At 43.6% G+C, this 14,288-nt stretch overlaps 1 protein-coding gene across 3 annotated transcripts in view; it reads left to right on the top strand.

The window, feature by feature from the left end:
• LETM2 (leucine zipper and EF-hand containing transmembrane protein 2) overlaps nucleotides 1-11,582 on the top strand; it is a 17,233-nt gene extending 5,651 nt beyond the window's left edge. For 2 of the 3 annotated variants that reach the window (XM_023517011.1, XM_003796284.1), the window contains 7 exons: nucleotides 3,442-3,579; nucleotides 4,016-4,216; nucleotides 5,922-6,041; nucleotides 7,349-7,462; nucleotides 10,004-10,096; nucleotides 10,427-10,528; nucleotides 11,312-11,374. In XM_023517011.1, coding sequence (XP_023372779.1) covers nucleotides 3,442-3,579; nucleotides 4,016-4,216; nucleotides 5,922-6,041; nucleotides 7,349-7,462; nucleotides 10,004-10,096; nucleotides 10,427-10,528; nucleotides 11,312-11,374 — 831 coding nt within the window. Of the gene's footprint in view, nucleotides 1-3,441; nucleotides 3,580-4,015; nucleotides 4,217-5,921; nucleotides 6,042-7,348; nucleotides 7,463-10,003; nucleotides 10,097-10,426; nucleotides 10,529-11,311 lie in introns of all 3 variants that reach the window. The other variant, XM_003796285.3, reaches the window with a different exon arrangement.
• Nucleotides 11,583-14,288: the final 2,706 nt, after the last annotated feature.

The raw sequence follows: 14,288 nt of genomic DNA, 5'->3' as shown, positions 1-14,288 counted from the left end.
GTTGAGCTATAGGTGCCGAGCCCAATGTGCTGGTTTTATACACAATCTGAATGTTTTCCTCAAACTAGTTAACATAACCTTCACGGCATTTTCTTAGTTATTGTGTTAAGCATTTTGAGGTCTTTGTAAAATTTTTTCTCAGTAAAAGATGATATTTTATTTAATTATTAAGCAATATCCTCTCTGTATATTTTGGATAAAAAACCTTTATCGGATATGTATTTTGTAAATACTTTGTTTTTTCATTCCTTTAATAGTGTCTTTCACAGAACAAATGTTTTTAATTTTAATGCTATCCAATCTACCAATTTTTTTCTTTTCATAGATCATGCTTTTTGATGCCACACAAAAGGCCACCTAGATTTTTCTCTCGTTTTCTTCTGGCGGTTTTATAGTTTGCCACTTTACATGCAGGTCTAGGAGCCATTTTAAGTTAATTTTTGTGAAATGTATAATTTTTAAAAATGTTTCAGTGTCTAGATTACTTTGTTTTTGATATGGATATTCAGTTTTTCTAGCGCCATTTGTTGAAACGACTCCACTGAATTTTAACTTGTTTTTAACTGTTGAAAGAATAAAAACCAAAATCCACTGCTACCAGGGTCACTAATTGGACAGTAAGTGTGATTTACTCAGCAAACAGACCCTTCAGCAGCCCCCAAGAAGAGGGTCCCCTCACTGAGCTTGGTGGTCTCTGTGAAGGTGATGGGCTATCAAACAGAGGAGGCTGCTTTATTCTCTCCATTCATTCGGTGGCATCTGTCACACAGTGTATGGCCTGAAGAAGATGGAAGCAAAGAGGGCAACTTTTAAATCAGTAACATTGGGAATATCTCACAGAAGCGGTTACTTTGGAACTGAGACTTAAGGAGTGAGTGGAATTATACCGCAGTCTGTGAAAGGTATTCTGGATAGAAAGAATGGCATTTAAAATGGCTCAACCTAGGGGCCAGGCATAGTGGCTCACACCTGTAATTCTAGCTCTCTCAGAGGATAAGGATGGGGGATTGCTTGAGCTCAAGAGTTTAAGGCCAGCCTGAGCAAGAGCAAGACCCTACCTGTACTAAAAATAGAGAAACTAGCCAGGCACTGTGGTGGGTACCTATAGTCCCGGCTACTGGAGGCTGAAGCAAGAGGGTCCCCTGAGCCCAGGAGTTTGAGTTTGCTGCGAGCTGTGACGATGCCATGGTACTCTAGCCTGGGGCAACAGAGTAAGATCCTGTCTCCAAAAAAAAAAAATAAATAAATAAAATGGCTCAAGGATTTGAGAGTATGGCATAATCAGAGACTACTAGTTGGTTTTTTTGTGGTTGAAGCAGAGAGTCCCAGGGGATCGATGGCAGGAAACAGACAAAGGTGACTATTGGGGTCAGGTTGGAAACCATCTACCTGCCTAAGAAAATTTAGACTTTACCTTTGTCCCTGGTGAAATACAGAAGGTAACATTTTAAGCAGGGGCAGGTGACAGGATTAGTCTGTGCTTTGGAAAAATAATTTTGCCGGCATGAAGGACTAAAGAGGGCAGAGCCACGGCAGGAAATCATCTGGAATGCAACTGCAGTAGCCCAAGGAGAGCGACAGAGCTTGAGTAATGAGATCGGTAATAGGAATAGAGATGTGAAGAGTGGTGTGGGAGACATTAGCACAAAATCAAATTGCAAGATTTAACTGCCTGGCCGGGGTTTCATACACTGACACTGTGCATTCCTCTGGTGTGGCACTTACCCATTATGCCTCTACATTAATGTGGATTATCATTGGTCACTAATGTTTGTCTCTTCCACTAGACTAGAAGTTCTGGGAAGGCAGGAAGTCTTATCTATTTGTGCTCATTTTATCCCCAGCACCAACTACATAGTTGATAATAAATAAATGGATGGATATTAAGAATATGGACGGCTCGGCACCTGTGGCTCAAGTGGCTAAGGCGCCAGTCATGTACACCTGAGCTGGCAGGTTTGAATCCAGCCCCGGCCCGCCAAATAACAGTGATGGCTGCAACCAAAAAATATAGCTGGATGTTGTGGCGGGCACCTATAGTCCCAGCTACTTGGGAGGCTGAGGCAGGAGATTCGCTTGAGCCCAGGAGTTGGAAGTTGCTGTGAGCTATGACGCTACAGCACTCTACCCAGGGTAACAGCTTGAGGCTCTGTCTCAAAAAAAAAGAAAGACTATGGATGGATGAAATGCGGGATTAAATAGGTTCTAACCACGGTATTGCCATTGTGTGATTTTGCCTTTTTAAGAAATTATTTTGGCTGAGTCTTTTAAGATCTCTCTAAAAATCAACAAATTCTTATGGTTGAATGGTCATTAGCATTTCCTGGACAACTTAAATGAATCAACACAGACACACAGACACACACACACGCGCACACACACACACACACACACACACATACAAAACAAGGCAGCTCCCTGTTCCTTTCTATCCCCTTGAGCTCTGACCATGGTTATTTTGAAAATGCTACCATACAACATTTCTGATTATGAACAAAGATTAAGAAATACTGGGCAGGCTTGGTGCCCATTGCTTGGTGAGTAAGACACCAGCCACAGACACCAAAGCTGGTGGGTTTGAGCCTGGCCCCATCCTGCTAAATAACAATGACAACTGCAACCAAAAAATAGCTGGGCATTGTGGTGGGTGCCTGTAGTCCCAGCTGCTTGGGAGACTGAAGCAAGAGAATCACTTAAGCCTAAGAGTTTGAGGTTGCTATGAGCTGTGATGCCATAGCATTCTACTGAGGGTGACATAGACTCTGTCTCAAAAAAATAAATAAATAAATAAATACTGGGCAACACAATGTCTTGAGTATACATTTAATTCTCTTCTGTGTAGTGCATGTTTGTTAGAGCACTGAGTTCTTGTAATTATTTTTATTTACTGTTTAAAGTATTTTAGTGTAGCATTCATTTCTTAGTTTTCATGGTTTGTAAAGAAAAATTCAGAGCCATTCAGACAGGGGTTGGCTCAGCCTACATGGTTTATTCCACGATAAGAGACAGTATCCCTAGCCAGGTGTTGTGCCAGGCACCTGTAGTCCCAGCTACTTGGGAGGCTGAGGCAAGAGAAGTGCCTAAGCCCAAGAGCTGGAGTTTGCTGTGAGCTGTGACACCAGCACTCTACCGAGGGTGACAAAATGAGACTCTTGTCTCTAAAAAAAAAAAGAGAGAGAGAGAGAGAGATTTATTCTAAATCTTTTATCTATCTATCTATCTTATGATTATTGTACTAGTGAAAAATAAAAGGTAAGATTAAGGAGACAAGTTCCAAATAGAGGCTTTTTATTTGCTTAGGTTCTCACAAACCCCTTCAGTCAGATCTGAACACGGTATTAACACATGATATAGAGATAAAGTGACAGGCATTTTTCTCTCATTTTTAATCTACCAATTTGCAATCATGAAAGATTAACATTTTACTCCTCTACAATTAAGGAAGAAAAACAGAAAAAGAAAATGGCTGCAAAGTTGGAAATAGCAAAATTTCTTCAAGAAACAATTACAGAAATGGCAAGGAGGAACAGAGCCAAGTTGGGAGATGTCTCTACACAACTGTCGTCCTACGTCAAGCAGGTATCAGCCTTTGATACAATAGCAGACAATTTCTGGGCCGGGAGTTATATGAAAAATTCATGTCATCATGGATCTTCCAAATTTGTGATCTTTGAAGTTTCAAGTATCTCATTTACAAACATACAATATTATAAACATTTATAGTATTTTGCAGAAAAGCCTATCTTAAAGTAGTAACTAGTATTCAACATACTGGTGAATAACCTCTTGGAAAGAACAGTAGATTTAGAGTCAAACTTTTGAACCACGCCTGATTTTTCAATTGATTAAGTGTGACTGCAGAGTTCTGTACTCTTCTTGGCACCATGGGGCCCGTTTCCAGACACTGGATAGAGCCTAGAAATGCTATTTGAAATGTCTCTTTCAGTTTGTGTATTAGGAAGGCTAAATTAAGTAGGAAACACATTTTAATTAAAGTCTTTGTCCCACTGCCTAGGTCCAGACAGGGCACAAGCCTAGCACAAAAGAGATAGTTCGGTTTTCCAAAGTATTTGAGGACCAGCTAGCTCTGGAGCACTTAGATCGACCTCAGCTGGTTGCCCTTTGCAAACTGCTAGAACTGCAGACTTTTGGAACCAACAATTTGCTCCGCTTTCAGCTCCTAATGAAACTGAAGTCCATAAAAGCAGATGATCAAGTAAGAGCTTAACCGTAGCCTGGGGGGGGATGATCAAGGTATTGGGAGATAGATTCCGTAGGGTGCCTCTGTGATGCAGTGAGAATCTTCTGTTGGATCTGGTCTTGGACCAGTTCTGGAAAAATGAGTAGTTTAAACAACATTTGTGACCACTTGAATCTTGATTACTCATTTTAGGCACTGTTTGTCATACACTGACCCATTTTCTTGAGAAGGCTAATATGAAATGTTAGTAATCTGGATGACTTAGTTGGGACTAAGCTAAAGCATTTAGGACCTGCCAGTAAGGAAATAGCAGCTCAGTAGGTCCTGACGAAGCCTCCCCACGCCTCTGCTCTCCTACTGAGAGGCTGGGGGCAAAGTTAGCATTCTGCCAAGTGAGCTGGTCTGGTAAGAGGAGTGCAAAGCACGATGCCGGGAGGAAACTCAGAGCCCAGACAGCCTTGTAGAAGAAAGGCACCCTTGGACTGTAACTGCTAATTAGGCCCCTTAAAAAAATGGAAAGAATGTTTCCTGAATCTGAATCAGCTACTTTAAAGCTTTCTGCCTGAGTGAGCAGGTTTCCCAGAACTGAGAAAGCATTGGTCTCATTTAGATTTCAGTTGTTGCTTTCACAACTTTGGAATAAACAGTACTGGTCCCAGAAGGACCATAGTTTTTGGTCACGCCAAGCAAAAACTGTTATTTATTAAGGGGGTCTTGTGGACCAGAGAGTTGGGACCATTTCTGGGGTGATGGTGGTGGGGAGATGGGAGCAGAACAGTACTGGGACATGCAACAGATGGCACCTCAAAATCTTTTCAAGTGAAGTATTTTTTCTAATGAACCTTAAAGCCACAATGGGAGAGAAAAGGAGTAGAGATGTCACAACCAGGCAAAATGCAAATCAACAGAAGAAAGAATTACTTTGGTGACAGAAGATTGAGGAGGAGTTACGTAAATACCTCCGATATTGTTAACAGCTGTTAGCAGGATTCCCTTTAAAACAATCGCTAGGCTTGGCGCCTGTGGCTTAAGTGGCTAAGGCGCCAGCCACATACACCTAAGGTGGCGGGTTCGAATCCAGCCCGGACCCGCCAAACAACAATGACGGCTGCAACCAAAAAATAGCCAGGCGTTGGGGCAGGCGCCTGTGGTCCTAGCTCCTTGGGAGGCTGAGGCAGGAGACTCGCTTGAGCCCAGGAGTTGGAGGTTGCTGTGAGCTGTGAGGCCACGGCACTCTACCCAGAGGGACAGCTTGAGGCTCTGTCTCTAAAAAAAAAAAAAAAAAAAAAAACCAATCGCTACCTTCCTAAGCTGCCTATGTAGCAGTCTACGTAGGGGCCAAACTGAACGCCTCAGATTCTGTGATTCCACTGATTTGCTAGAATTTAGGGGCTCAGTAAAACTGGAATCTAAAGATCCAACATGTGGTCACACCTGTAATCCCAGCACGCTGAGAGGCTCAGGCGGGTGGATTGCCTGAGCTCTGGAGTTGGAGACCAGCCTGAGCAAGGGCGAGGCGTTAAAAATAGCCGGGCGTGGGGGCGGGTGCCTGTAGTCTCAGCTACTTGGGAGGCTGAGGCAAGAGAATCTCTTGAGCCCAAGAATTTGAGGTTGCTGTGAGCTATGAGGCCACGACACTCTCTCTGGGGCAAGAAAGTGAAACTCTGTCTCAAAAAAAAAAAAAAAAAAATTCCAATACCCATGCCTATATTTCTTTCAGATAATTGCCAAAGAAGGGGTGAGGACTTTGAGCGTGTCAGAACTACAGGCTGCCTGTAGGGCCCGAGGGATGAGATCACTGGGTCTCACCGAGGAGCAATTGCTACAACAGCTCACAGAGGCAAGTAGCGGCAGCTCCTGGACTGGCCTTCTTCACCACAACTTCCCTCCTGCAGATTGCACAGCTCATTTTGTGATTTCGGCTTTGCAAGTGAACCATCATACTTCATTTGCCTTATTGCACTGAGCAGTGGGATGCTGAGGAAGCTAGACTGATTTTTCAGTTTGAGTGGGATGGTGTTCTATATTGGTTTTCTGTTGCTACCTAACAAATTACCACAAGCTTAAAGGCTGGAAACTGCAGCCATTAGATTAGCTAATGTTGCGTAGGTCAGAAGTGCAGGCTCTGGGAAAGGACCCACTACCAAGCTCATTCAGTTTGCTGGCTGAACTTAGTTTTTGCAGGTGTAAGACTGAGGTCCTTGTTTCCTGGCTGGCTTTTAGCCCCAGACCTCAAGGTCACCTGTATTCATTGCTTCTTGGCCCCTCCATCTGCAAAGCCAGCACCTGAGAACTTCTCCGTGCCAGATCCCCCTCATGATTAAAACTTCAGACTTCACCTGTGTTCGCCCTCTAGCTGCAGCTTTAGGTCTCGGCCTAAAGTTTATTAATAGGACAATGATCAAGTAAGTTATGGCATTTCCATATAATGGAATCCTTTACAGATATTTAAAAAGGATGTGGCTCTATTATCTATTGATATGAAACAATCTCCAAGATATTTCAGTAAAACAAAACAAAGCAAAAGCTAAACAGTGTGTATGTCACCCTTTGTGTAAAGGAAGACTATATAAGTATGTATATTTGTAACGCAGGGGCTGTCTCTGGAAGATTACATAAGGAATCGGTAACACTGGTTGCTTCTCGGGAAGAGGGTAGCTAGAGAACAGAGGTGGAAGGCGGACTAAGTTTTACTGAACCTTTAATTTACCTTTTGAATTTTGTCTCTTGTGGATGTATTCCTGATATAAGATCTTTTTTAAAAAGATGCTTGGCCAGGGCAGTGCCTGTGGCTCGAAGGAGTATGGCACCAGCCCCATATGCCGAAGGTGGTGGGTTCAAACCCAGCCCCTGGCCAAAAACTGCAAAAAAAACAATGCTTGGCCAATTTTATACTGGAAAACTTACATCTCGTTCTCATTTTAACATGTATTTCTTAGGTTCTTAGTGAGGCTTTTATCCTTCCACATGATCTACTTTTTGTCTAACAGAAGATACTTAGCTACCTTGATCCACGACTGGGTTGAGAGTGACTGAAGTCCCCCTCTGCCTCAGGAGGCTGCCGCGATGTGTCCCCTGAGCTGGGGGCAGCAGTAGGCGGCCGACATTGTCTGGCTGTAACATTCTACGGTTTATCCCGTTCTCTAGTGGCAAGACCTCCACCTGAAGGAGAATGTCCCCCCTTCCCTTCTGCTCCTGTCACGCACCTTCTACCTGATCGATGTGAAGCCAAAGCCCATTGAGATCCCACTAAGTGGGGAGGTGAGTACCTAGATTCACGGAGAACCTGGATTTCCTCATAACTGGGGCCTCTCCACTGATGGCTTGTGTACATTTTCAGTCAGAGCAGGCATTGCTTTTGGCCCAGCTGGCTTTCAAATGTTTTTCTAAAATTCTAAAAAAAAAAAAAAAAAAAAAAGCCACTCAGGCTACTGTAGCCATAGGGCTTGCTACTGCTTTAATCTCAATTTTAAGAATATCACTAATAGGAGTACAGTTTATTCTTTCTGCTTAACTATCTTGCCTTCATTTACAGAAGAGCCACCCCACCCTGCCCCGCTGTCTCTTAGGCTGAATGGGTCCTGTTCTTCCGAGTCCATTCCATTTATCCAGATTCCTATCGATTTTTCCACAGTGAATGGCTAATCTAGAATGTAAACTTTGTCTTTCTTCAACTCATTTCCACCTTTTTCCCCCTTGAACTCCACAACTTTCCCCCTCTTGGAATAGCCCAGGATTGCCCGATCATTGGATTATCTTACTCTGGGCCCATCAGGCCTCTTGCTTCCGACCTGGGAGCTTCACGTCTGGCTCAGAACCTTCCTGAGAAAGAAAGGAGAGTCTATTGCCGAAGACGCTGCACACGGGGTTTAGATTAGTCCAGTGCGAATGAGGGCCAATCATTTCCGATTTTAGTTATGCTGTTGACTCCTTGGACAAGCCAAGGAAAATGGTTTGAAGTTCAGCATGAAAAATCTGCTTCATGGGTGGCGCCTGTGGTTCAAAGGAGTTGGGCACCGGCCCCATATACCAGAGGTGGCGGGTTCAAACCCGGCCCTGGCCAAAAACTGCGAAAAAATAAATAAAACGGTAAAAAAAAAAAAAAAATCTGCTTCAGGAAACACCATCTTGCCTTCCTTTTTTCCTCATTTCCAGAGAGTAATCTGATATGGAGCTTTGTCCGGGAAGACCTCTAGGGGAGATTAGGAGCAATTTTGGAGTATATACCATGTTCTCAAAAGCAGGCCGGTGGGTTCTCAGTCTGTCATTCTCCCAGATCCATTTGAGGCAGACCAAATTGGATTCGTCTAATTGTCATTCTTAAGACTGCTCTCAGGAGCTAGGAAATGTTGGAGTATCACAGTGTCTCACAGCTAAATTTGGATTCTTTGGGTTCTCAGAATTATTCTAGATGGGCACAAACTATCCAGATGTTTCTTTCTAGATTGGGTGAGAAAGGAATTAAGGACAAAATAACAAGCACCCAGGCATGTTATTAGCTTTTTTCCCATCTCTGTTTTTGAACTTACATTCTCCAAATATGCAAAATGAGAACAGGCAGCATGCTAGTTTCTGTAAAGAATTTAGAGGCATCAAATCAAATATACTGTAATGATGGATGTAGCCCTTTTCTTTCAAAGTACACGATTCATTTATTCATTCTTTCATTCTGAGACAGTCTCGCTCGGTTGCTCAGGCTGGAGTGCTGTGGCATCAGCCTTCCTCACAGCAACCTGAGACTCCTAGGCTTAAACGATCCTCCTGCTTCAGCCTCCAGATTAGCTAGGACTACAGGTGTGCACTACCACACCCAGATAATTTTTTTCTGTCTTTAGTAGAAACGAGATGTTGCTCTTGCTCAGGCTGGTCTTGAACTCCTGGGCTTAAGGGATCCTCCTGCCTTGGCCTCCCAGAGTGCTAGGACTGCTGGTATGAACCATTGAGCCTGGCCATATACAAAAAAACTATTTCCAAAGAGCAGTGATAAATCTGTTCTTTGAATCTAAGTAATTTCCAAAGATAGGTCAGCTAGCTATTCTATCACCACCCCCTATTCTAATCTGTCGTCTGTTTTAACTTCTGAGACAGAGTCTTACTCTGTTGCCCCAAGCTAGCTTGCTGTGCACTAACTGTAGCTCACAGGAGCCTCAAGCTCTTGGGCTCAAGTGATCCTTTTCCCTCAGCCGCTTGAGAAGCAGGGACTATAGGTGTGCAACCACAATGCCCAGCTAGTTTTTCTATTTTTAGTGGAGACAGGGTCTCACTTTTGCTCAGGCTAGTCTTAAACTTCTGAGCTCAAGCAATCTCCCTACCTCAGCCTTACAAGTATCTGTAATCTATTCTAATAAATTCCTTCATTTTCCTTGTTTTACTGGAGTTTATTTAACACCTACCATCTTAGTAACCAGGCAAATTTGTCATTTATTATTAGATACTAAAAACAAATTTTTACTAAGTTATGTCAGTGGTATTAGAAATAGAAAAATGGCAACTTTTTCTGAGACTTAGAATAGGACCAGAATTGGCAAATCAGGGGCTTGTTAATGACAGATTTTAAACACTAGAATCTAATCAGAGTACAGCCTGTGTATGTAGAGTGCTTAAAACTCAAAGAGAAGTAACGCTAAGTTGCTCCTACAGGGACATATTTCACATGTTACTCATAAGGGTGTAGTTGCAGGAGGAAGTTAGGGATTTAGTGGAAAGCAAGTTGTGCTAAAAGGGCTTGACTGCCGCAGAAGAGCTTCTGAGTTTTAGTAAGAGCAAAAAACTTACGTGTATATAAAACGTTTCTCTCCCTAGGCTGTAAAGACAGATATTCCTGTGGAATCACCTGTTTCCCCCAAATCTAAAGAAAACCTGGCGGATTTTGCACTTCAGCTGAAGGGAACTAAGGTTAGACTGTCGCTTTCCTTTTGGTTAACTGGGTTTTAAAAAAAGGAAAGAGGTTCATTTTCTCCATTTTTAATTCCCTTAATGAAACAGGATTTCAGTACAATAATGATCCTTTAGTAAGGAATATTCATCGTACTGTTTGATCTGTTTCTAAGAAAGTTCACCATTTGGCTATCTGTAGTTAGGTTCCAGATTTTGCCTTTGGTATCCTGTGCTAAAATATGAAGTAGTTGTTCTAAGTTCTGGTAGAGCTGGCCGTGGGCTGCAGATAGAATACTACGTATACATTGTTTTAAATCAGTAACCTAACTCTCAGTTCTGATGTTTAAGGATGAAAACTTGATACCATCACAGCCAGTTATACCATCACCTATAAAACCATCAAAGCCTATTTCATTACCTAAAGGATCCATTGCTTCTTCTAAAGAAGCTGTAAGTATCTCAAAAAAGGAAAACCCTCCCCCACCACCCCCAGTTATCTTTAAGGGTAGTGAGAATCTCTAGAATCACAACTATTGCAAAACATTTCACAATTCTTCCTGTCATCCAAACAGGAAGTTGTAGGCTGAACTTTAGTCATGTTATAACCACTACATTTTTTAGTTCAATTATCCAAAAGCAAAAAGAAAAAGAAAAAAAGATTAACCGATACAATTGTGGATCCGACTTAACCATGTTAAGTCTGGAAGTTAATTACAATAGAGGCAGATCCGTATTTTCTCATGCACCAGATGGAAATTGTTTCCGTGTGTGTACTTTACACAGGCTTCTGACGTCAGGAAATACTAGCAGGAAAGCAGTTTAAATTTTAGGAGAAATGTGTATAAAACTTATATGCCCACTTTTCCCATTTGAGTGAAGGAATCCGGGGTAAGAACAGAAAGCATGACACAAGTGAACAGTAGGGCGGGCTCGGGAGAGGTGAGTGTGAGGTGGCCCTGCAGGCTCCCAGGGATCCATGGAGCTGCTGGTAGGAGAGAATCTGGGAAGGCCGACAGGTGAGCATCCAGAAAGGAATCCCAGGGCACACACGGGCCTTGCTTTCTGCATGCCTGCCTTCTTTTATCACCAAGGTATATTATAATCAGATTCAACTTCTGTGGTCTGTCATTATTTTGATCAAGAAAACAGAAGAGGTTTTGAGTTGTAACCCCTGAAGAACTTAGACATATCATTGTGACCAATGCCTAAAATCCTTGTATTTTATATACCCAGACACTCCAGGTCAAATCACAAGAGACATCTCAGAACAGCAAGTCTAGTTCAAAAGGAGCATGAGGACTACTTGAGGGCAGAGCTCTCTCTCTCCAGCTTCCGGCCCTCAGCAGTCCCACCTTCCAGCGAGGACTGTCTGTCTGGCTTGAGCTAGAGGATCAGATATGTAGCCCTTGGGGCTAGTCCTTTGAAGCCTTGTACCAAGCCTTGTATCCAAGTGATTTCAGCAGTGAGGCCAAGTTCAGACCATTTAGAGAACTAGAACTGCCAACATTTCTCTGTACCATTATGTCATTCCACCAAACTCGGTTCAGAGCCCACCCTCCCCCATGTTGGTTTTGAGCAGCCACCTTTATTTGCACGTCCCTTAAAGAGAGGACATTTTCTGCATGATGGAGTCAGCTTGGCACCTTACATCACTCTGCCTCTCATGGCTCAGAGTCCCAAGTAAGAACTTGGAAACTTTGAAAACCACTTTAAGAGTACCAGACCAACTTCTTTCGATCAATCCATTGGCAGGAACAGTACCCTTGAAAGCAAAGTACCTCATGAGATGGGATGGACGTTCTCCCCAGTAAGGTCTTTCTGGCTTTGAAGAAGAGAAAACTCCAAACTCTTTGGAGGAGAAAATGGGGAGTTAAATAGACAGGCAATCACAAAAGTCTGGCTGCTGCTCAGCTGCTCTGATAGACGTCCCCTTTGTGGGCCTGCAGAGGCTGCCAGAATCCAGGAGGCAGCCACTACTCTAGCACATGTGGCTTTCATTAGCCCCCATTGTGCTAGGAAACATAATTAAGGATTTAAGTCTTAACCATTTGTTTGTGCTGGGTGTGTTTTTCTGGTCAGTTTGTCTGTTAGTCACATGGGTTGTGAGCATTGGATGTGGCCCCCGGGCTGCCCAGTGAGGAGCACCGCATCCAGTTACTTCTGTGCAGTGTTGTTAATACTCAGCGTAACAGAAACAGCTTCCTCCCACTGGGGAGTGGTTAGAAGGTAAAAGTATTTCAGCCTGTAGGTGATAAAAGTAAGATTTCTTCTTTACTTGGTATGAAGTTAATAGCAATTAGATGAGAGTCAGTTAAACCAAGTAAAATGCAAACCTGCCTTTTCTGGGATCCCCTAAATGAGGAGTATCACTGGCAATTCATGGCAAGAATCTACGGTTGAAAATGCTTCCTAAATCTCTGCTCCATCAGAGGACAAGCCCCACCATGTCCCGCTAATGAATTCTATTTCCCTGAGAAAGGTAAACCCCTACTATGCAAATACAGCCTTCCAGGGATCCTGCCATTGGCCTAGCAAGGTGATTCATAATAAATTTTCATGTTTTTAAAATGATTGGTGTTTATTTTAGCCTACATTTAAGGTGTTAAATGTGGTGAAGTAATTAGCTAGTCAACCTGCTCACTCCTGTTTTTGCTGACTGAGTCATAGGTACTGTTGGGCTGATTGCCACTTCCTCCTGGCTTTCTCTAGCAGCAGAGTGGGTATCATAGGTGAAGGGACTGGGGTCACTTGATAAGCCTTTCTTCCCATTCTTAAAATAGTAGCTCACTTAGGGTGCCTGGCTGCTGGGTTCCACGATTCTTAGACCTAGCCCCATGCTGAAACCTAGCTAGGGGTGTTCTGATAAATGATCAACAACCAACTCTTTGAGGAAGGAAAGCCCTGATTTATAGCATTTGTACATTCCAGTGATTAAATACTCCCACCTTGGTTTATTTAAACCTCCCAACAAGGGTTCAGCCAGCAGTGCAGAGTGAACTGCACTGATGTGCACCATGGGCTCTTGGGAGCACATCACACTGACCCCGGCTCCCCTATAGCAGTAACAAAAAGACAACAAAACCACCGCACCAGAGAGGCACCAGCATGTTCATGAAACTATCACTGCTACCTGCTGAGACGTGCATGTGGGAGGCAGCACAGTATAAGTGACACTAAATACTATTGTGTTCACTGAGAGGGACCCTCCCGGGTCTCCTCTGACAGCTGGGTTCTTGCTACCCTTCCCTCTCCTGGGATGACTGTTGGGGGAATAAAAGGCTGTGCCAGGCTGCTCTTGGCTTCCTGTCCCTGCTCTCTTCCCCACAGATGCACCAGTCATCTCACTGGGTATGACTTTAGGCCGTCTCTAAGTACAGTGATGTTTGTCTAGGCCTGTGTCTCAGAGAGAATTTTGCTGCTACAGAGAAGAGCTGGTAGCACTTGACACTATGGCCCTGCTCTTGTGCCATGTCTAATTCTGTACTACAGTCATTTCGTACAAGTCAGACTGGTGATGTCAAACCAATGTGCCGTGATGCTTAAACCCAGGCTGAAGATTTCTCACCACTCAGATGCATGTAACTTTAAAGCAGACGGGATTACCCAGCACGAACCGAGACTCCGGCCCGCTGGCTCCCCCCAGTGGAGGCTGGAGGACACAGTGACTTCTTTACCAGTGAAAGCCCTGCTTCCTCTGCTGTTCAATCTTACTTAACCTGCGATCAATACAGTACATCAGCAGTGCCAAGGGATTGATGATCCCCAGGCTATGGCAATTAGAAAAGATGGAAAGGCAGTATTGATTAATGCCACGGTGATCCTGGCCCCTAATCTTTTAACCCTCAGGAAACCAGACAGCTTCAGCGCCTTGACAGCGCATCTCCATCAGACGGAATGGTCCTCTCCCCAGGAGACCCTGTCTGGTCATCTGAGTAAAATGGCCGTTTCATTTTCTCATGTCAATTTCACTATCTTTTATTTGGCAGCCACCTCAGTCTCTGGGGAAATTCATGGACGATTTGAGTAGCAACCGCAGGGACACCACTGTTACAGTGTCAGTGCCTTAAATTTCTTTGGCACCTCTCCCAAGAGCACAGAAAGCCTTTTAGATTCTCCATCCATTCACACAACATTGGTTCAAGGGAGGGCTAAGCAGAAGTTATGATCACTATTCTACAAGGAAAGACACTACTGCATGGTCTGGAAGCAA

The sequence above is a fragment of the Otolemur garnettii genome, unplaced genomic scaffold (assembly GCF_000181295.1).
Source record: "Otolemur garnettii isolate 467f Iridium unplaced genomic scaffold, OtoGar3 scaffold00102, whole genome shotgun sequence".
NCBI lineage: Eukaryota > Metazoa > Chordata > Mammalia > Primates > Galagidae > Otolemur > Otolemur garnettii.
The sequence above is the reverse complement of the archived record's forward strand: the minus strand, read 5'-3'. Positions and strand labels throughout refer to the sequence as shown.